Source organism: Sprattus sprattus, assembly GCF_963457725.1.
Source record: "Sprattus sprattus genome assembly, chromosome: 9".
Classification (NCBI taxonomy): Eukaryota; Metazoa; Chordata; class Actinopteri; order Clupeiformes; family Clupeidae; genus Sprattus; species Sprattus sprattus.
This window is the reverse complement of record NC_137928.1, coordinates 18,383,025-18,404,797: the sequence shown is the minus strand read 5'-3', so window position 1 is coordinate 18,404,797 and position 21,773 is coordinate 18,383,025. Positions and strand designations below refer to the sequence as shown.

Here is a 21,773-nt window from a genome sequence, read left to right as displayed (position 1 = left end):
GCAGCAGGGACCTGGGCCGTTTATCTCCTCTTTGTCCTCTGCGTCTGTGGCGCTGAAAGAGTATCAGAAGAATGCCACTCTGTGGTTGAGGTGGAGGGAATGAAATTACACCAATGATGTTACCAGAGCAAAACAGGTTATGATGATGTGTAAACAGTATCCAAATAGTACTTCCTCATGTGTTCATAGTAGTATTGGAAGAAAAGACAAAAAAAATATCCTCATACAGGAATGTCATTTTCACCCTGGTCTCATAAAATGAAGCGTCCTTTAATACAGTCCATATTAACATACTAATAATGAGACAAATGTAAAGGTAGTTTATCACTTAAATGACCCATTAACTGATGCCTTCTTTCCCAAGGCTGCTTTGCAGTGGGATTTTTTAGAGGTGTAGGATAAGGAAATGTGTTATGTTAGGATATAATTCCATGTTAGGGATGATTTTGTCAACATTTCACCCTCCGTCACTGTGCTTAAATGAGATTAACTATGATGTATAATATGTCACTGTTGACACTGTGTTGAAGGCATATTTGAATTGAAATTCTAATCTCCTGTCATGACAACTCCATCAACTCCATTTGTTGGCAAAGGGCAGATAACAAAAGAGTAATAACACACAAACGGGGAGTAATGCACGTTTTTTTTTTCATAATATTGACAGCGAAATATGTCCACAAGTCGAGATTGGCAGTGCAATATCACTGAATCATTAATGTGGTCCTGTCAACAACTGAATCTTTAGCGCCTCTGTCACTCATAAAATTCTTTGTGATTTGTCCCTCTACTTCACTGATAAACCTCAGGAATTTTCTCAAAGTTTCTCTACATTGAACTTAAATAACCCACATGTTGTTTGTTTCTGTATTGTGAAACGTCATGAACACACTCCATTAGCCAAGGCTAATGCAAGGGGCTTATGGACTAACGGAAGGGACTGGGGAACCTGACTGGAGAGTACCGTATCCAACAGAGGCTTTTAACAAGACACTAGCCCCGTCTCACGATTCGCCTCCTGAACAAACATTTCCCTCCAATCCTCACAAGACTCTAAACGATTATGTTGCCATTGCCGTCGCCGCTGTCGCTTGCCGTTAGTCGTGCTGCTTCCACGCATTGTTCCCCTCTTCTGCTGTGATGTCTCGGAGGTGGCTAATGAAGAGGGGTTTTTTTCCCTCCCCAAGTAACGGGCACCACGCTTTGTTTGCCACGCGTTTGATGTGTGCACACTGGGCACGAGTGCACACCCGCCCCACTCCCTGTTTGTTTTCCGTCACTGCGTCTCCCTGGTGACACTGTCCACGCCACCCAGCACCACGCAGCCATGATTCATCTGCCGACAGGCGCCACAGAAACAACCAAAACAGCGTGGACACAGTCAATATCTCCACCAGCAATTTAAATCTTGGCTGGACAAAAACTGGAGTGATTTGGCTGTTGTGCACCACCATGACTTCCATGCTGCGATGTTGTAGGGGAGAAAATACAACCGCCTCACAGTGTCCCACTGTGTCTTTACTGGCAGACATGCAATCAGAGTTTAAATTGAGAGGTACCAGTCTGACAAGCTCATCTTCTTCACACATGTCTCGTGCCCCTTAGGAGAATATTAAAATGTCATTCAAAACTTTCAAGAAAGACAGGGGAGAAGAGAAAAAAAAAACTCATCGGCAGCTCTATCAAAGGCCTCAGTTTATGTTATTGCATTCCCTCTTTAATATTGCGCCAGTGCCAACTCAGAAGATAAAAAACTACTCAGTTATTTGAGACGGCACTTTGACAAAATGACACCACATCAAAGCCTTCTGGTCTTTACCATCAGTTTGTTTACTGCATGTTGTCAGTGAGGCTCCCTGTTGGATGAACTGTGTAACCCTTTAGCAGAGCTGTCTGAAAGGTCCGTCTCACAGTGTTTGCATCTATTAATTTTTAATCAATTGATTATAAGGGCAGGTTAAAAGGAGCACATATTTCGTTTTTAGCACACAACATACACACTTTCTGAACAGACTGATGCACATGTATATGCACACACACACACACACACACAACACACACACTTTCTCACTTTCTTTCTTTGTCTGACCAAACACAATCACTCTAGGGGCATCTATCTGTATTTTCCATCTCTACTGATGTCCCTGGGTACCATTTGCCCAGGCCTTAAGCCGGGGATATGAGTTAACAGGCTGTGTTTGCGCCGGCTAATCTTGGATGGAGACCAGCTCATAATTCACACAGGCGTTTCAGCCTTGAATGCCAAGGAGATATCAGCACTAAAATAACATCTCAACATTCAGACAGCCCTGCTCTCATACCCCCATAACTTCATTTTGAAGTGGACAGAATTGTGCAATGCCAAGACTGCCAGAAAGAGAAACCAGTGTTGCACAGAGGGGCTACCTTAGGTTAAGTATAGATACCCAGCTCTCATGAGTATGGTCACAGTCATTCTCCCATACAATTTGCCTTTATCGAAGTCGCCTATCCATGAAAGTGTTCTTGGAGAGATTGTGTTTGAATGTGAAAAGGAAAAGTCTGCGTCAACAACCGCTACAATCTTATAAGGTTCATAAACATGCTGGGAAGAAATTAATGAAAAGACATTGGCAGTAATTTAGCCTATTTTTTATAATTTGAGATGTTGGGTTGTAAATTAAAATGGCTTCACGCTTCCGTGATTTGTTTTTGTATCCCTGGATTCTGTTATGACGTAGGGTGTTGGATGTACAGAAGATAAAGATAAATGTCTTCTGTGTGTCGTTGCATTTAAAAAGTCCTTTGTCTGCGCTCCACTATCTGTGCTCTATAGCAGGTGAGAGAGCCTTTAATTAGTTATTAGCATTCCCTCATAGAGCCTATTAGCGTGAATGGGTGGGTTTAGAATCACAGGTGTCCCTCTGCACAAGCACTCCAACATTGACAGTCCTTTTATATGAAAGAGTGAGCCGAGTTAGCAGAATCTCAACCACTGCCATCCAAGTCAATTACAGCTAAACTCCTTTGTTCTTTAAGGAGAGTGAAGGAACATATCTTCTCCCATTTAGTTGACACTACTTCAGTGAAGTCAGTCGTTTCTGGTACTAATGAATTGTCTGTGGGCTGTCCTTTGGCGTTAGAGACTGGTTTTCATTTGTCTTCAAAGACCTACCTGCGATTTTTAGCTTGCAGTCAGTTTGCCAAGTGCTCTGCCTTAGTGGAGAATAGCAGCTATGAGTGTTCCAATTTGTCGGAAAAGTCTCAAGTAACGGGGCCTGGACATCTCCCCCCCCCCGCCTCCCCCAGGTTCCCCCACATATCGGTTTTACAAATGGCTTCTGTCTCTTCTGTCGACGGGGAGCCATCCGCGGCAATGAGCGTCGAACACAAGTGGTGACAACCCCGAGAATCATCGCCTCCCTGCGTTCCGCGGCGCCGACTTCCTGTCACTGGACGCTTCTGTCTGCAACACAAACGAAAACGTTCCTCACTGTGGCCTGCGTCAATTTATAACCGTCATCCTCCTTTATGGTGCATACAGTGGATGTCATTTCAACACGTTGAAGGGGGGCCTAGCCTATTTGTCATTGCGAGATTTGTTTTTCGTGGCCCATCCTTGGTTCACTTTCATGGGGAATTGTGCTGTCTGCTCCTCACCCAGCCAAGAAACATGCTGAAGCCTGCACAAATCCCTCACTTCAGTGGTTGTCCTCATAACGTGGTTATCATTTCCTGGTGGCTAAGTGTAAGCCACTGACAAATCGGACTGGCGTTTTCGCCGTTTGCTCTCATTCCAAAGCCTCGAGAGCCATCGAGAATGTGTTATCTTTGCTTGTTGATGCCCGCCATGGCAAGAAGGGTGATGAAAGGGGGAAAGAAATGTCTTCACTTGCCACTGCCTTTGCAATCAGCATGCCTCTTGACTGTAGTGTTTATTTTCTGACTCCCCTTTAGCCGGTTGAAATCGAACAGCTGTACAAGCTGCAAAAACACCTGCTGTTCTTATTCCACAAGCGGTCGTGCAGATACTGCTCTATAAACAGTCGCAGAGATATTTCCATCTCTAATTAACAACTCGTCCAACTAGTAGCACTTCCTGCCAAGAGCTCTCACTGATATAATCAGTGAGCCCCACCAGTTTCATTCCTCCAGGACTGCACAGCTTCTGGTTTCTGGTTTCTGTCGGCTTTGCCATTCAATGTTTCTCTTACTTATGTTCAAAGGTGGGCCAAAGGAGGCAATATAATCAAAGAGGTATCGGGAGACACCTATGAAGTCACCGTCGACCACTCGTTCTTCACTGAACCCGTCTCCTGTGAAGTGACCAACCCCCTGGGCAACACAAACATCAGTCGCAATGTGGATGTCTACTGTGAGTTCCGATTTGCTGCCTTCAAGCAGAATATGTTTCTACAAATGTCCTTTCTACAAATGTTGATCTGATTTTAGAATTTTTGAAGTGTAACGAGTTTTTAATCCTTTTTCTACAGTTGGGCCTCGTATGGCCACTGAACCACAGTCACTGCAGGTGGACCTCGGTTCTGATGCTGAGTTTAACTGTGCCTGGACAGGAAACCCCTCCCTCACGATTGTGTGGATGAAGCGAGGATCTGGAGTGGTAAGTTCAACGCTCACTAGAGTGAACTGTGAAACACTCTGCACTAATGGCTGTCTTCATGTTTCTTGTGTTTCTGATACAGCATGAATGTTCAATTTAGTTCAATCAGCTATTGAAGAAATATGGTTTAATTTGGATATTGTTTCATTTTTTTTTTAATATTAATCTTTATATTTAAAAGGATTTTTTCTTTCAAATGACATTAAATTCGGCTGTAGCTGCCAAGGTCTTCAAAATAAGATTTCTTTTAAAAGCTAAAAAATACACAGCCTAATGGAAATGTGTGAACGTATTACACTTAAATTTAAAACGTTTTTGAGATTCAGAGTTATATATCAAGAGGACACACTGAGTATAAACACGCTGTATAAAATGTAAATTTCTGTAGAAAAGGTATATTTAGAAAATGGATGTAAGGGCCATATGTTCACTTTGTTGAAATGAAGATAGCGCAGCACAATCTGCTTCTGCTTCTACAGCTAAGACTAGCAGCACACTCCTGGCACGCAGAGTGCCCTGCCTCTACAGCTAAGACTAGCAGGAATAAACAGGACATTTTTGAAAGACTCTAAAGGCTCCATTAGAGTGGAGATTTATAGCCTTTCAGTTTTGTTTGTGTCCCTCCACTGTCACGCCGGACATAAAAACCTGATGCTGCGGCCCGTCACTGTGAAGGTGAAAGCATCTAACTCGTTCTGTTCTCTCTAGTCTAACTGGCATCCGCCAACTCCCACTTCAAAGTCCCTGAGCACCCACCGTCGCCACCACCCCACCACCACCAAATTGGATTTAATAATTAAACAGGGCCCCTTTGAGGGTCTAACGGCAGTGTGGATGGGCTGTGCTCTTTTTCTGTAGAGCAAAAGGGTTTGAGTGAGTGCCGGCCTCATCAGGGTTTTTTCTTTTTCCTTTTTTTTTTCAACATTGACCTCCTCTCTCGCAGGTGCTGAGCAACGAGAACATCCTGACTCTGAAGTCGGTGAGGCAGGAGGATGCTGGGAAGTATGTGTGCCGTGCCGTGGTCCCTAGGGTTGGGGCGGGCGAGAAGGAGGTCTCGCTCACAGTCAATGGTAAGTGCAACAAGCCTCACCTCAATGAGGTGTCCGAGGGTTCAGGGGAGGCCAGAGTGGTTGGAATTCACCCCCACAACCTTACATACACCCCCACACTCTCCCGCCTCCATCTGCAGCCTCACAGGAGTGAGGGAAGGTCCCCTCTCACCCTTCATTCTCTCGCCTGGTCCCCTCTATAAATCAGATACAATCACCGAAGGAGGTGAAGGTTTGACTCCAAGGCGAATGAGATGACTTCATAATGGTGGCAGCCCCAAGACTCGCTGACCACTCGCCTCAATAGCACCAGCTGACCTCACTAACCCATGGAGTGGATCTTATTATCAGATAATAACAGTAAAAACAGAGACACAGGAACCCTTCTTTATTTAGTCATCCTGAAGCTAAAGCTTAATTTTACACTGTCTGGGAGTTGTTTAATCTCTGCTTTATTAGATATATACAATGGCCAGAAGGCACGCCTATTACGCTTGCCTTCCCGGCAGTAGACTAGTATTTTTGAGGCAGGGAAGAATATGCTTTAATGCTGATTAAATTTCCTGGGAATGGCAGGAGGCTGGTTTTCTTGGGCAGTGACTGACTAATGAATGCCAGGGAAGAGAGGGAGACCCGAAGCCTCTCAGACAAATGGCTTCATTACTGCTGCTTGATATTCAAGACAGCGAGCATTAGCGACACAGCAGCCCTCACTCACAAAATTTACACTTTTTTTTTAGGATGGGGCCTCCATCCCTCTCACATTCTCTCTCAATCTTACTCTCTCGCTCGCTGTCTCTGTCCATTTCTGTCTGACAGAAACTGGAAAACTACTTTTCGGAATGGGGAGGAGACTTTGGGTCATGTAAAATACCAGCTGCACCGACTAGACAAAAATCCTAAAACCCCTGCAAAGTGCTGTGAACACACACACCCCCCCACCAAAAAAACACACACACATATACACTGAAAATTCACCTTAGTTACCTCAGGACTCCGGAGCTGCATTAAGTATATTTATTAGACAAACAACAACAACAATTGCAATCGGGCTCCCCTCCCAGCACAAGGCTGTAAGTGAAGGCAATGATAAACCCATCGCACAAGGTTTATATAGTCAGAAGTTTAGCTTTCAGCAGGGGTAACCAAGTGGTGGATTTCTCACGTCCGAGGCTCCCTGTCTTGCAAGGATGGCAGTTTTCACAAGGTTGGAAGAAGCACAGTTCCCTTCTTATCTCCTCTGGTCTAAACATGCTTGTTCATATGCAGACTCAGTGGCACCTAACAATCTTAGTAACACACACACAGAGAAAAGCCATGCTCCTGCTCTGATAAGCACATTATTCATACAAGGAATATATTAATACAAGGCACTTGATTATTATATTCTTAAGTCATTAACCGTGTTTGGAAATAATGTCTATCACTCACACACACATACACACACACACACACACACACACACACACACACATACACACACACACTCACTCACTCACTCTTCTACTTTTGCAACGATGCAGGGCACGGTACACATATTGAAAGTTAGTGAAAGCAAAACCCTGCTTCAAAACAGCCTTTGTGATTCTCTATTTGCCAGGATCTCAAGTAATCATAGTCAGCATCCCATGCCGTCTCCCCCAGCCCCTGTGTGTGTGTGTGTGTGTGTGTGTGTGTGTGTGTGTGTGTGTGTGTGTGTGTGTGTGTGTGTGTGTGTGTGTGTGTGTGTGTGTGTGTGTGTGTGTGAGCAGGGAACACTGCTGTGTCGTGGAGTTGCCACTCTGAATGCTGAAAGTAAACACACTGTGAACAATAATGGAAGCAGCGGCAGCACTTCATCACAGCCATCCTCCCGTGAAACATCCGTTTTGATGTTTGCATCTGTTTGTACCTAAAGTTGTCCAGTTAAGATGTTTATGCGTATGGCTCTGCCAATGTCTCTCCCAATTCCTTTCTCTTTCCCAGATATATGATTTGATTTTCGGTATTCATAATTCATAGCGCTATTGCCTTGCAGCATAGGACAATAGGTAGTCATGTCTAATTTGTTTGAAAACTAACAGAAATGAGAAACAGAAAAGTATTGATAAAAACACATCATTATGCTTGTTTGGTCTCGGCTGATTTACAGACTGGTGTTGCTTTTCCTTTCATATACCTCGTTTTTGTTTGTTTACATGTATCTTTGTTTTGTAGCCTCTTGGCCTGGATCTGCCTGTGACATTACAACAAAAAAAACACCCACCATCCTTTCATACCTTTTAAATAATTGAAACTCTCTCTCTCTCACACACACGCGCGCGCACACACACACACACACACACACACACACACACACACACACACACACACACACACACACACACACACACACACACACACACACACACACACACACACACACACACACACACACACACACACTAGGGGTGGGTATCGCCAACCACCTCGCGATACGATACGCATCCCGATACAGGGGTCGCGATACGATATGTATCGCGATACATGCGATACGTACGTATACGATACGTATCCCGATATTTTAGGCTTATAACAAAAAAAAATTGCCTGTAACTCCTTGACAGTACATCATAACATATTTGTCACCTCATGTGGATTCTACAGAAACTCTGCTTTCAAATTATACCATCAACTGGATGATGGGCAAAGTATGCAGGCAGGCACATGAACCAAGTAGACGCTGTACAAAGAAACAGACAAAAAAAAAAAAAAAAAATTTTTTTTTTTTTTTTTTTTTGTTGCACGTGAAGTATCGATACTGACGCCTCCGTATCGATACACGCATCGTAAAGAGGCCCGCGACGATGTATCCCCGTATCGATATTTTGAACACACCCCTAACACACACACACACACACACACACACACACACACTATCTTACTCTCTCTATCAGTCTTTCTCTCACTCTCACTCCCCACCCCAACACTCTCTCTCACACACCTTCTCTCCCTCTCTGTCCCTCTCTCTCACTCTTTCTCTCCCTCTCTGTTCCTCTCTCACACACTTTCTTTCCCTCTCTGTCCCTCTCTATCACCCTTTATCTCCCTCTCTGTCCCTCTCCCTCTCTGTCCCTCTCTCGCACCCTTTCTCTCCCTCTCTGTCCCTCTCTCTCTCTCTTTCTCTCCCTCTCTGTCCCTCTCTCGCACACTTTCTTTCCCTCTCTGTCCCTCTCTATCACCCTTTCTCTCCCTCTCTGTCCCTCTCCCTCTCTGTCCCTCTCTCGCACCCTTTCTCTCCCTGTATGTCCCACTCTCTCATACTTTTATCTCCCTCTCTGTCCCTCTCTCTCACACTTTTCTCTCCCTCTCTGTCCCTCTCTCTCTCTCTTTCTCTCCCTCTCTGTCCCTCTCTCTCACCCTCTCTCTTCCTCTCTGTCCCTCTCTCTCACACTTTCTCTACCTCTCTGTCCCTCTCTTTTGCACCCTTTCTCTCCCTCTCTGTCCCTCTCTCCCACTCTGCGCTGCGTTGCGTGGCTCCTCCAGGCCCATCAGATAGTGCCTGCGCGTCTTTGATGTGATGCTGGAGAGGACAGGGCTCTCCTGTGGCTCGCCGCTGATTGTTTTAAGTCTGCATGCGCGGCAGCGTGGTGCGCCAGATGAAACGCCCGCTCACGCTCCCCAGCCCCTCATCAACCTGCCGTCTTTGACGAGCCATTGAATTCTGGGTGCACTGACAGTAGAGGAACAGTGTGACTGATGACCACGCTTCTTCTTCTTCTTCTGTTGCTTTTCTCTGGGACAGAACCTTGATCAGCTCACAGAAGGGAGGGAAAGAAGGAGAAGAGAATGGGGAGTGAGTTAAAGAGAGAGAGAATGAAGGTGGGGTTGTGGGGGGGGGGGGGGGGGGGCAAGCAAGCAATGAAAGCGAGGCTGACAAAGAATGGAGCAGAGATGGTGAAAGATGAGGGCAGCGTGAAGGAGTATGAAAGAAGAATGGGAGAGAGAGAGAGATAGACAGAAAGAGAGAAAGACAGAGTGGGAAGCGTGGCAGGCCAAGGGTCTTTGCCGGAATATTCATGAGGCGTCTGATTGCCTTTGTGCTCCCATTGCCTGCATGCACGCGCCATGCCCTGCCCACCCGCCCGCCCGCCCATCGGTTCATCCGCCCGCTTGCTTGCTTACTTGTGCTCGACTTCTTTTCATGTGAACAATTAAAATGCATGTGTTTAGAATTTGTCAATATCGCTCTTCCTCCCCACCGCATGTCACTGATAGTCAGCTCTCCCACTGCGCAACAAAACATAGACGAGAGAATTGGAACATTCCCCAGAGCCCGGTGTAATTTAATTATAATCAAATAGCTGCTGGGGGGAAGGAGTTTACCGCCTATGCCCTAATGGATACATATTGCTTTGTGGTGCTGAACAACCGACGTGACTGTGTGTCTTCTTTTGCCTCCCCATCATGCAAGTTGCCTGTGAATCAGTTGGCTTTTCTAATGCACTTTACTTGGGTGCATTCTTCTGACATCCACACATTAGGTTAGCAATGGGAGTGTGGGTTTGGCACAGTAGCAGCGTGTTATTGTGGATGTGTGTATGTGTGTGTGTGTGCGTTAGTGTGCGTTAGTGTGTGTTAGTGTGTGTGTGTGTGTGTGTGTGTGTGTGTGTGTGTGTGTGTGTGTGTGTGTGTGTGTGTGTGTGTGTGTGTGTGTGTGTGTGTGTGTGTGTGTGTGTGTGTGACAGGGGGAGAGAGTGTGTTTGAAAGAATGAGAAACGGGGAAGAGAGAAAAAAAGATGACAGATGGGCCAAATACAGTAGTGTGTGTGTGAGTCACGGAGTGTGTGTGTGTGTGTGTGTGTGTGCGTGTGTGTTCACGTGTGTTTCTGTCTTCGGATATAGAAGGACATCAGCCCATACATGGGAAGAGAGTGAGAGATTGATGTTCCTTCCCTGGTTCCCCTGTAAGCTCTCAGTGGGTTTATGTGTTCGTTTTATTATCCCCCTCCCCCCCTGACTTTATGTGCTCAATAAATTAGCCTTTCATTTCAGCACAAACTGGCGCTGCTCATATACAGATAGCACCTCCGCCAATTAATAATAATGGAAATTAATGCCGATAAAATAGACACACGGGACAGGGTGCTGCACTCCAGCCTCTCTCGGGCGCTTTGAAATAGAGGCATTAAATGTCACTCCTCCTCTTTCCCAGTGCTGAACAACAATCTGTCGCTTATGCAAATGGGGCGGATCCCTGTATTGCTGTGTTGTCTGCCTAAGAACAGACTGTAATGGTGTCACAGAGAGAGAGAGAGAGACAGTCAGAGTGCCCCTCTCCCACTTCTCCCGTCCATCCGCTCCGAGCCGTGCCAATCTGTGGTAGGTGGCGGAGATTGCCACGCCGGGGGTGGAATCTTTTCTGCCAACTCCCGATACCCTCTTCAGGTTTGTCGGGGCCCCAGGCGTTGAGCCCTGCTTCTCCCACCGCCACCACCATCGCCAGCCCTCCATTCCCGTGATCTCCCCCACCCCCCGCTGGGTGCGCTCCTCCAGAGAGAGCCTTGCTCACCCACGGGCTGAGACGCCGAGATAAAGCCGTCTAATTATATTCCTCATTTACAGGCCTGATCCACGGCACTGATTCTCCTGAGCCACTCGCACTCCCTCTCTCTCCTTCTCTCTCTCCTTCTCTCTCTCCTTCTCTCTCACTCCCTCTCTCTCTCTCTCTCTCTCTCCCTCTCGCTCTCTTTCCCTCTCTCATCACGCCACACCGTGCCGAGCTCTTGCCTTCAGCAGCCCCGGCAGGAATTGATCCGCTGTGTATTTACCGCCTGCCCACCAAACACACTCTCCAGTACACACACACTCACCCACCCACTAGCACTGGCACATACACCAGCAAATAGATGTGTACACACATACACACATCAATAAATACACATGTACAGTACATCAACAAATACACACACACACACACACACACACACACACACACACACATAATATGATAAAGGTTCAACCTCAAGAACACCCTGTGAGTTCTGTGCATGAGTGCAGTTTTTTGTGTTTGTGTGGACAAACAACTCAAACTTAGGAATGTCCAGAATGACATTATTGAGCTTTATTCTACAATAAGCCCCTTAACTATATAGGTACAGTTTGAACACCACAGATTCATTTGTTCATTTTGTGATTTAAATGGAATCATAATGAAACATAAGTCATTATGTAAACAGTAATACACATTCTCCAATCACTTCCTGTAACAGTAGCTGTAGCCTGATATTACTTAGACAGCACCCCTGCTCTGGTAAACAAACCCCACTCTTTTATCCTTCCCCTCTTACTTCTCTGACTCTCTACATGCCAGCTCTCTCCATACTCAGGGTACTGACTCCCGCACCAAACTCTTAACTTATGGCAGCGACCCGAGAGCCTACCTAAGAGTTCTAATTAGCCCGGAACACACTGCTAACAGAGTAAAGAAGGTCATGTACCGCATGCAGCTGCAAAAGAAGTCTGCTAACTAACCTTACAAGCAACAGAAACAACCAAAATGAGTTAGCACAGAGACGACTCACAAACTCTGCAAGCTTCCTTCGGACTGCACCATCGGAACACTGCACATCAAAGACTGCAACCAACCTAAGAACCATGAACTCTTTACAGTCTTTTCATGGTTAGGCATTAGGTAGTTGGCTTTGCCACACCATCCACAAGTTGAGTTTTAATTATGCTTCATACAGACAGGGTCTTGCATACAAACTAACCATCCTCTTTGGTAACCTGGCACCATCAACTTATGATGACTACATTCACATATGATGGCCTTGAATATAACTACACACACAGAGAGGAAAGACACTTTTCTGTTTCTGACCTCACCCGTACCCGACACGCTCACAGACCCACTCTCTCTCTCTCACTCACTCACACGCACACACACACACATACACACACACACACACCCCTTAGTTAGGTTTAGTATATTTTGTGAGACCGATTTGTGACTGATCTTTTATTTTGACCACTATAAACATCATACTTTGTGTGTCGCACTTTGTGTGAGGAGGAAAGCATTAACATTTATGCACAATCGCACCCATTTATTTGGTGCCTGTCCGCAGAGCTAATGTAGCTATAATTTTCTGGTTCCCTGCATGAGGAAAAGTAACGGACTAACAACTGCAACTCTTTATACCTCATCAATATTTGGGTAATTATTATCAGGAATAGCTATTGGAAGAAACATCTGAACAACATTAAGGCTTTAGTTTGTGTGGTAAATTGGTATTTATCAGATTGTGACCTGGAGTCAAACTGTCCAGATCTCGTTTCATTGTTTTACGCTTATTTTTCTCTTTTATTGTTTTTTGAGGACAACTATCTCCCTGGTTCTCCATTCGAGTGACATTTTTACTATTTCCAAACTCCATTGTTTTGCAAGGGCCATAGAGATGGTGTGATGAGCAAATGTGCTGCAGAGTCAAAGTTCACGGCTCGAGTGAGCAAATTGAATGTGCCGCGATGCACTGATGGGTCTTATCTCCCAACAACACCCCTCCCCATCGCCATGGCATTCCTGATTGGGCTTCATAGAAATAGCTTTGCTCTCGCCATGGCAACCCTTATCACACGGGGAGATATCAAACTCACCATAAATCAGTCCTGCTCTAGGTTGCAAAAGAGGACTATGCTTGCTCTCCTGCCCTCTCCCTCCCCTCACTCTTTCTCTCCCTCTTTTATCCGCACACTTCTTTCTTTCTTTCTTTCTCTCTCTCTCTCTCTCTCTCTCTCTCTCTCTCTCGCTCTCTCTCTCTGCCCATTTTCCCTTACCCCTTTACTCTCCCTCATACAGTCCTTGGTGATTTGAGAACAATATAAGGAACATCTCGATCAATCTAAGTATAGGACCATGCACAGCACAGCTGAGAGTCAAGAGTCTGAAATTACTGCATTAGGGGTCTATCTCTACACAGGCTGCTTGATGGAAGTGGGATGAGATATTTGTATGGATGCCTACTCTATCATTGTGTTATTGCTTTGACATAAACTGTACAATGATTATGTGTGCATGTGGGGGCTGTTTACGTGTGAGTGTCACTGTGTTGGATAAAAATCAAAGGCCGTTGTCTCAGTTAAAGCATTTGTGCTAGCTGTGTATGACTGGTGTCTGGTCATCTCCTTTGGTTGCCAGCACCCATGATTATGTATTGTTCTTCTCCAGGCCTTGGCTATGTTAACAACACGTACTGTACCTGATCTTTACTTTGTTGCCAATGTCTGACTAATCCATTGTTTTTCTTTTGTACACAGGCCCTCCAACCATCTCCAAGACCCAGACAAAACAGGAGCTTCACGGGGAGAAGGGACAGATTCAGTGCTACATAACCAGCACTCCTCCCCCAGACCGCATTGTGAGTCATCTCCTGCTGACTCTCTCCCTCTCTCTTTCAAATCGCCACCTTCTCTCTCCCCACACTACCCTCTTTTTTATCTCTCCCCCTCTCAAGACCCTGGTTGGCTTCCAGTAAGGGCCACCTGCTATCACCCACATTAAATGCGGAGAGCCGGCTTAATGGCTACATTTCTAGGGTTACATTTCTTTCACTCAGTCTGTTCTCTCTCTCTCTCTCTCTCTCTCTCTCTCTCTCTCTCTCTCTCTCTCTCTCTCTCACCCTTCCTTCTTCGCTCTCTAGCTTGGCACTCTCCATAGCTCCCCGTCTGAGCCACCTGTTATCACTTTTACTAAAAGCAGAGAAGCCCATGGCTTTCATAGCACAGTTTGGGCCGTGGGCTGTTGTCGATGCAGTCATCCTGAGTTAGTCCTGCTATGTGCCGACCCGCTCTCTCTCTTCGTAACAGTTACAATAAACACAGCCGCCCACCTCTGAGTCATGATTGGTTTGTTTTAATAAATGGAATTGCATTGCAAAAATAATCTCTCTCTGTTACGAATTGGAGGTTAGGCATGGCAGACTAACACTCTTAATTTCTCATTTAATGCATGCTTATGCTGTGATACCACAGATCCTATTAAGATTTATGGCACTTAGATAAACACGGCCTACTCTTAGGGACAATGTATGATTCATTACTTATTCTGTGTGTGTCCGTGTGTGTGTGTGTGTGTCTGCGTGTGAGTGTGTGTGTGTGTGTGTGTGTGTGTGTGTGTGTGTGTGTGTGTGTGAACTGGAAATTCTTCTGCACTGGTTGCTTTCTTAATTACTTTCTTATTAATATCGTTCCGATCGGATCATGGGGAAAATAATACTACGCCGCTAATAATACTGATGTTTTTATAGACATGCTTTATACGATTTATACAATCATTATGCAATTTAAAAAGATATTTATAATACCTCAATCTTTTTTATGGAAATAAATACCAGTATATAATCATAAATCTAACATTCTAATCCATACTTTGTAGTCTAAAGTGGCAGCCATATGTTCCTTCAGATGACCTTAAACAATAGGGTTATGTGTGATACTATTTTTCCCCCTCCCCTTCTCCTTTAGGCCTGGTCCTGGAAGGAGACAGTGCTGGAGTCTGGCACGTCTGGCCGCTACACGGTGGAAACGGTGAGCACGGAAGACGGCGCCATCTCCACGCTGACCATGAGCAACATCGTGCCCGCCGACTTCCAGACCATCTACAATTGCACTGCCTGGAACAGCTTCGGCTCTGACACCGAGATCATCCGACTCCAGGAACAAGGTGGGACCCAAGGTTCGACAGGTTCCCCCTTCTCTTCTTCAATGCGTGGCCATGCTGTAGGCTGCTAGTGGTGTTGTGGCGCCTCTGCGGAATAGTTTGGCAGCCTGGAGACAAGCTTTGTGTTGTATTGTGTGGTAGTGTGTCGTTTTTTATTATGTGGTAGAATAGTGTGCTGTGTGTCATTGGGGCTAGTCGGTTTCTATTGTACCAGGCAGCAAGTCTTTGTGAGAGAGGTTTTTTTTTCCAAAGACAGGATTCCACTTAAGTAGAACTGAGATATGAATTCATAGCATTAGCTTGGAATTCAGGCGTGTGCTAGGGTTTTTTGTCCTTGACATAAAAACAGCATATTTTAAATGAATTATTGAACTATAATATCATCTTCTACCGGTCTGTTTCTGAGAATTTTGGAGTGCATTTTTTTGAAGCTTGAAATACATGCCATTGCTTCTGTGTTTTACAATTCACCTAGGCCCACAACCACCACGGTAGATGACAAAGTCTGGCCACAGTTTAGTTCCGGACGATAGAAATACATGCCCGGCTTCCTCGAAAAGGACATAGATTAATGGAGACATTAAATAGGCATTAATGGCTTAGGAGGTGCTTTGTTGTGTTGCATTTGTTTGAGGGGAGGGAGTTACTAATGCGGGTGCTGCCCCTGCTCTTAGTCAGCCATTCATTACCACAGCAAAACCAGGCCAAAAAAAACATGTGCAGCTCCCTTCTGCATATTAGCGCCCCAAAAAAAATCATGCCCAAGGCCTACCATAAAACCTTGCTCCGCTGCTAGCCCACTAAAACCTGAACGTGTATATGCAGCATTTGTTTGTTTTATTGCTGAGCAATCATGCACCTGCCTCATGCACGGCTGCCTCACAATACACAGACATGTAATAGGTCATTATACTAAGTATAGTATTATTCTGTTCAAGCTGTTAATTGCGTACTGTGCCCACATATTAGTCAGAGGTGGTGTTTATCGCAGATTGTTCGTGAGGGTGTTAAATGTGTGTAAATCGCACATCGATCATCGGTCAGCCTGGCAGATGGGCTGCGCAGCTCCCCCGGCCATGATTTGTTGTTTGTGTCTCTGTACATGTAGATGTCCATGTTATTTATGTATCGCGGTGTTATCTGTTGCCTTTTATCATGTTGGAATACGTTTGAATGGCTGAGTGTATTGAGGTCGGCATGCTGTGTCATTGAAGGGTAAGGGTATTTCTCCTCTGTTTGAACCACAGCGTCTGTGCCGGTGGCTGTCATCATCGGGGTGGCAGTGGGGGCTTTCGTGGCCTTCATCGTTCTCCTGGGGACCATCGGAGCGTTCTGCTGCACCCGCGCCCAGAGGAGTAAGTACCCCCGCCGCCGCCGACTCATCTCTGCATGCGGTCACCTTATCACCTGACCAGAGATCTACTGCAAGACAGACAGGAAGAAGAAACAGCTCATGATACTTCACTCACCACTCTTCTTCAAACATCATATTGCATTCATTCTTTCGTTCTCCTTCTGTCCTTCTTTCGTTTTTTTCCCTTCTTTTCCTTCTTCCTTCCTTCCCATGGCATCTTGATATTGTCTCAGTCATATCTCAGTGATATAAAATGTACAAAGTCGTCTCCATCGCATTCAGGGACTCAGGTTAGCCTAGTCAGCTAATGCACCTTCAGAACTGTCCTGGATTTGCCCTTGTGGGGCCTCTTGCTGGTATTCAGCATGTTGTTGTTGTATACACAGAGGACGCACACCTGGTTATGCCCTCACTGCCCGTCTCCATCTGTGCTCAGCAGAGAGAACTTGCCAGCAAAATTAAGACAGAAAGTAAGATTCCGTTATATGACAAGTATGCACCTACCCAACATTACTGAAAGTAGCTGCCTAGGAACGCTTTTGTTGTGGGAGTACTATCTTGTGGTTTCTCCTGTATTCTCCTGTCTGATGCTAATTTAGTTGTGTTCTGTTTTTTTTTTTTTCTTCTGTTCTTGAGTGTGATTTATAGACTGGGCAATGTGAAGTGGCATGAGGGGTATTTCACATCTCGTTATTTGAAAAGGCAGTTGTGCTAACGTGTGACACTTTGGTTTGGCTTGCTCCTAGACCTGAAAGGGGTGGTCTCAGCCAAGAATGACATCCGCGTGGAGATTGTTCACAAGGACCACAATGCAGCCAGGGAGAATGAGGAACATGCTGCCATGAAGCAGCTCATGGTAAGGTTTGCGTGTGTGCTAGTTACACACACACACACACACACACACACACACACACACACACATACTTCCAACACCATAAACACAAACACACACATACTTACACCACAAACAACACAGACATACACACTGGCGCACACAAAACACACACAGACACACTCCAAACCACACCACACACAGACACACACTAAACCACACCACACCACACACATACAAACCAAAACACATACTGACACACACACACACACACACACACACACACACACACACACACACACACACACACACACAGCTCATCCCACCCCACCCCACCCACCCTCAGAGCCCCAGCTTCTCATTATGCCAGGCCCTGTCACGTCCTGTGATAATGAATGGTAATTATCTCCACGACAACACTAATAACACCAATCTCCAGTGCTAGCATGGCCCCATGAATAATGCAGCTCCCGCGTCTTTTCAGCTGCGCTCCTGTCGCCCCACCAAGCTTATATTTAGTGGCCGGACGGAATTTCCTAGAAGGACAGGGGCGCAGCCAGAGGGGTTGCCATGGCTATGTGATCCTCGCATCAGAGGTCTTTGTGGTCACTGCCTCTTGTGCAATCACGTCAAGCGAAGCAAAAGAAAAAGAAGAAAGATTTGGATCACTAATTACCGCTACAATGCTGCTCCTTGCAACAACAACAAAAAAAAGAGCAGTGGACAGAAGGCACAGGTGGCACAGGTGGCTACTGAGGAGAGCTTGAGGCGAAATCGGCACGCACCTCTTTGGGTGGTTTGGGTGTGTGACCGGTTGCACTCGTTTCCCTAATGAGATTCACGTGGGCAATTTATTTATGGAAATTTGCCTCGAGTGAAATTAAAGCTTAGCCTGAATATCATTAAGCCCTTTAAAAGAACACAGTGGACCATGTGGAGAGTTAGGGTGGGTGGGTGGATAAAATTCCAAAGGTGAGAGCAGTGAAGTGAACCCCTCTCTCTCTCTCTCTCTCTCTCTCTCGCTCTCTCTCTCTCTCTCTCTCTCTCTCTCTCTCTCTCTCTCTCTCTCTCTCTCTCTCTCTCCCTCTCTGTCCCTTCAGATTGAGCGGGGTGAGTTCCAGCAGGAGTCTGTTCTGAAGCAGCTGGAGGTCCTGCAGGAAGAGGAAAAAGAGTACCAGCATATTAAGGTGAGCGCCCAAGGGACAAAGGATTTTTTTAGAAGTGAAAGAACAACAACAGAAGCCAGACTGTTAAAACTGGTAAAACCTCCTGCAAGTTTGTTGTGCAGAAGGTCCTCATGGCTACGTTAAATGTATTAGCATACATTAACGTGGAAATGAAGCACGTTAGTAAAATGCTGGAGAGGACAGAAAAGTCACCAGAAACTTCCAGAACTTTCACTTAATCTGCTATCAAAGAGATATCCACTAACTCCACCTCAGATGTGTCACTGATAACATCAAGAGAGGGACCATGAAAACACTGTACTTCAGGGAGGAACCAGGAATGCAATTTTTCCATGTGACATTTTATCCATCAAGAAGATACATTCTAGGATTTCCAGCTGGGTGAGATAAGATGGGAAATGAAATTAAGAATGGGTGGAATGTTTTTTTTTGCACGAGACAGAAAAGCATACCATTCATTTTAATATTCATTGGTTCTGCTCCACTAAGGCTTGGTTATTGTTGCCCTTTTGCAATGAAGGTTTACCGTCTATGCAGTCAAATCGCTTAAAAATAATAATAATAAGATGGAAATCCTCAGAGTCAATGTAGTCAAGCAAAACCAATAATTTCCCATTGACTGCCATAATTACTCTTGCCATATGTATACTGATCAGTGTGCCTTGGAAAAGTCAACACTTTCCAGGGCTGAATAGAGAGGAAACTTTACTGCCAACAGTAAAATCCCAATCAGTATAAGTAAATACATAAATACATTGTTTTGAAATAACCAAATAACCAAGAAACAAAGTCTATCCATCCTGTTTTGGAGAAAATGTGTTTTGTATGAAAATAATTCTTTATTCAATCATTGGGAACCATCAAAACAAATTTGGATGTCTTAAAAAATTCATGTTCAGATTTTACTTTTCTGAATCTGAATAAGATATTACAAGATATTTCTAAGATGTCAGTAATAGCTGCTTTGAATAAAACAATACAAGTTCCTTGTTTGAAAAGCCTGTCATAAAAAAAAATGACAGTCCCCCCTCCAGTATAGCTCATTAAAGCATGTCAATATGTTGAACGTAATTCAAAAGCCAAAGCCTTAGCTGAGGCTGATTCTTGACGAACAGTCATCTCAGAAGCGAATGTTCTCAGCCCCATGTTCTCATTTGTGCCTGTGAGTGGAAGAGATGATGTTCCTGCAATAGAGCAGGGAGTGTAAAGAACAAGCCAAGAAGAAGGAAGTGAGAAAGAAGGAAAGAAAAGGGGAAAAAATGTGTCTGATTACACTGTGTATGAGGTTTTTTTCTTCTCTTTTCTTTCCTTGGGTTGTGGTAGCAGCGTCATCTCTCTGTGATTAACATCCCTCCGTAGGGGGTTGCGCCGGAGCGTACTCCAAATGACATTCATGTCTTCACAGTTGGGTCTGATTGGCCTCTTAGCAACAGTGCCAAGCCCCTGCTACTGACAAGCGTGGCCGCCTCAACCTCCTGCAATTTTATTTTTTTCATTTTCTCTTCCTTCTTTTTACTTACATATTTTTTACTCCTCTAGTACCATCAGGAGAGTTAGCGAACAACATTCTTACTGCCATTTCTGGGCCAATTAAAGTTGAAATATTACTGAACTCCTCATGCTAGTGTTGTGCTTGCTTAGTGCCACTGTGTGAATCGTCGAAGTTTACTTAATTAGCGGGTAGCAGGGCTGCAGTGCTACACTCGCAATGAAAACATTCCATTCAAGCACTTTTATCCCTCTTGACAAAGGTCCCAGTTTCCCTTATTTTCTTGCCATTTTATTAGTAATTGCCAGTTTGACCTTCATACCGTTTCAGGTTTTTTTTTCTTTTTGAAAATTATAAGAAGACAAGTTGTTGTTTTCTCTACAAGCAATTGCCTGGAGACACTGATGTGGTTCGGAGAGTTGCTCCTGCCAAGGGGCCATGTACTGCCGGATTTTTCAAACAAAAAACATACGTACATATATGTGGTCTGCATAAAGCCCTTTCCAGTTTAACTATTTCCCTTTAGAATGTACCTACTGCCCCGTTTATCCATCCATCCTTGTATGATGTCAAGAAAAGGGTTTAACATTAAACCTGACCTCTCACTTCTAACAGGACCCAACCAACGGCTACTACAGCGTCAACACCTTCAAAGAGCACCACACCACCCCGACCATCACCCTGGCGAGCAACCAGACCACAGAGATGCGCACCCCGTCCACCTCCGGAACGGTGGGCAAGCAGCGTGTGCCCACCGGCATGTCCTTTACCAACATCTACTCCACGTTAGGCGCGGGCCCCAACCGCCTGTACGACTACAGCCAGCGCTTCGTGCTGGGCATGGGCAGCAGCTCCATTGAGCTGTGTGAGCGCGAGTTCCAGCGCGGCTCGCTCAGCGACTCCAGCTCCTTCCTGGACACGCAGTGCGACAGCAGCGTGAGCAGCTACAGCAAGCCGGAAGGCTACGTGCAATTCGACAAGGACAGCAAGGCTTCCGCCTCTTCCTCCTCGCACTACTCCCAGTCGTCCTCGCAGAACTCGGACCTCACAAGGCCCCTGCAGAAGCGCATGCAGACGCATGTCTGACCTGGCGGGTCTGACCAGGGGAGGGATGATCACGCTGAGCTGTGAAGGGGGAGGGCATAGTTGACTGCTCCAGGGCTGCCAGCCAGCATTAGGGACTGGCCAAATAAGGGAGGCTAGGGGGGGAGTTCACTTCCACGTTAAGCACATGAGGTGTGTTGTTGGGGGTTTCTGGAGAATTATGACCCAACGTCAAGAGGACCTGACCATCTTCCCCCGTCCTCCTAGCTTATGTTTCAAAGAAGCCTTACATCCCCCCAAAACCTCCTGTTCTCGCTTGAGACCCTTCAAGCCATCATCATCTTTTCCCATTTTTTTCCCCCACAGCATTCCAGCTCTGTAGGCGGACACCTTTTTACTCTCCGTGCCATGACACCATCGTACGCTGGAGAAAAAATGTCATTCAGCCTTGAGAAAGCCTGTTAGCTTTCTATTTAGCTTAATGTCTATGGGATCTCTGTGAATAGAAAGGACACTAGCCAGCCAGTGCATAATGACAT

At 45.5% G+C, this 21,773-nt stretch overlaps 1 protein-coding gene across 2 annotated transcripts in view; it reads left to right on the top strand.

The window, feature by feature from the left end:
- Positions 1 to 21,276, top strand: part of kirrel3b (kirre like nephrin family adhesion molecule 3b) — a gene marked incomplete at both ends in the record, with an annotated part of 162,610 nt that extends 141,334 nt beyond the window's left edge. Inside the window, 10 exons of one of the 2 annotated variants that reach the window (XM_080844742.1) lie at positions 4,206 to 4,354; positions 4,473 to 4,600; positions 5,544 to 5,670; positions 13,927 to 14,027; positions 15,133 to 15,331; positions 16,576 to 16,683; positions 17,069 to 17,152; positions 17,429 to 17,538; positions 18,615 to 18,701; positions 20,806 to 21,276. In XM_080844742.1, coding sequence (XP_080700868.1) covers positions 4,206 to 4,354; positions 4,473 to 4,600; positions 5,544 to 5,670; positions 13,927 to 14,027; positions 15,133 to 15,331; positions 16,576 to 16,683; positions 17,069 to 17,152; positions 17,429 to 17,538; positions 18,615 to 18,701; positions 20,806 to 21,276 — 1,564 coding nt within the window. Of the gene's footprint in view, positions 1 to 4,205; positions 4,355 to 4,472; positions 4,601 to 5,543; positions 5,671 to 13,926; positions 14,028 to 15,132; positions 15,344 to 16,575; positions 16,684 to 17,068; positions 17,153 to 17,428; positions 17,539 to 18,614; positions 18,702 to 20,805 lie in introns of both variants that reach the window. The other variant, XM_080844741.1, reaches the window with a different exon arrangement.
- Positions 21,277 to 21,773: the final 497 nt, after the last annotated feature.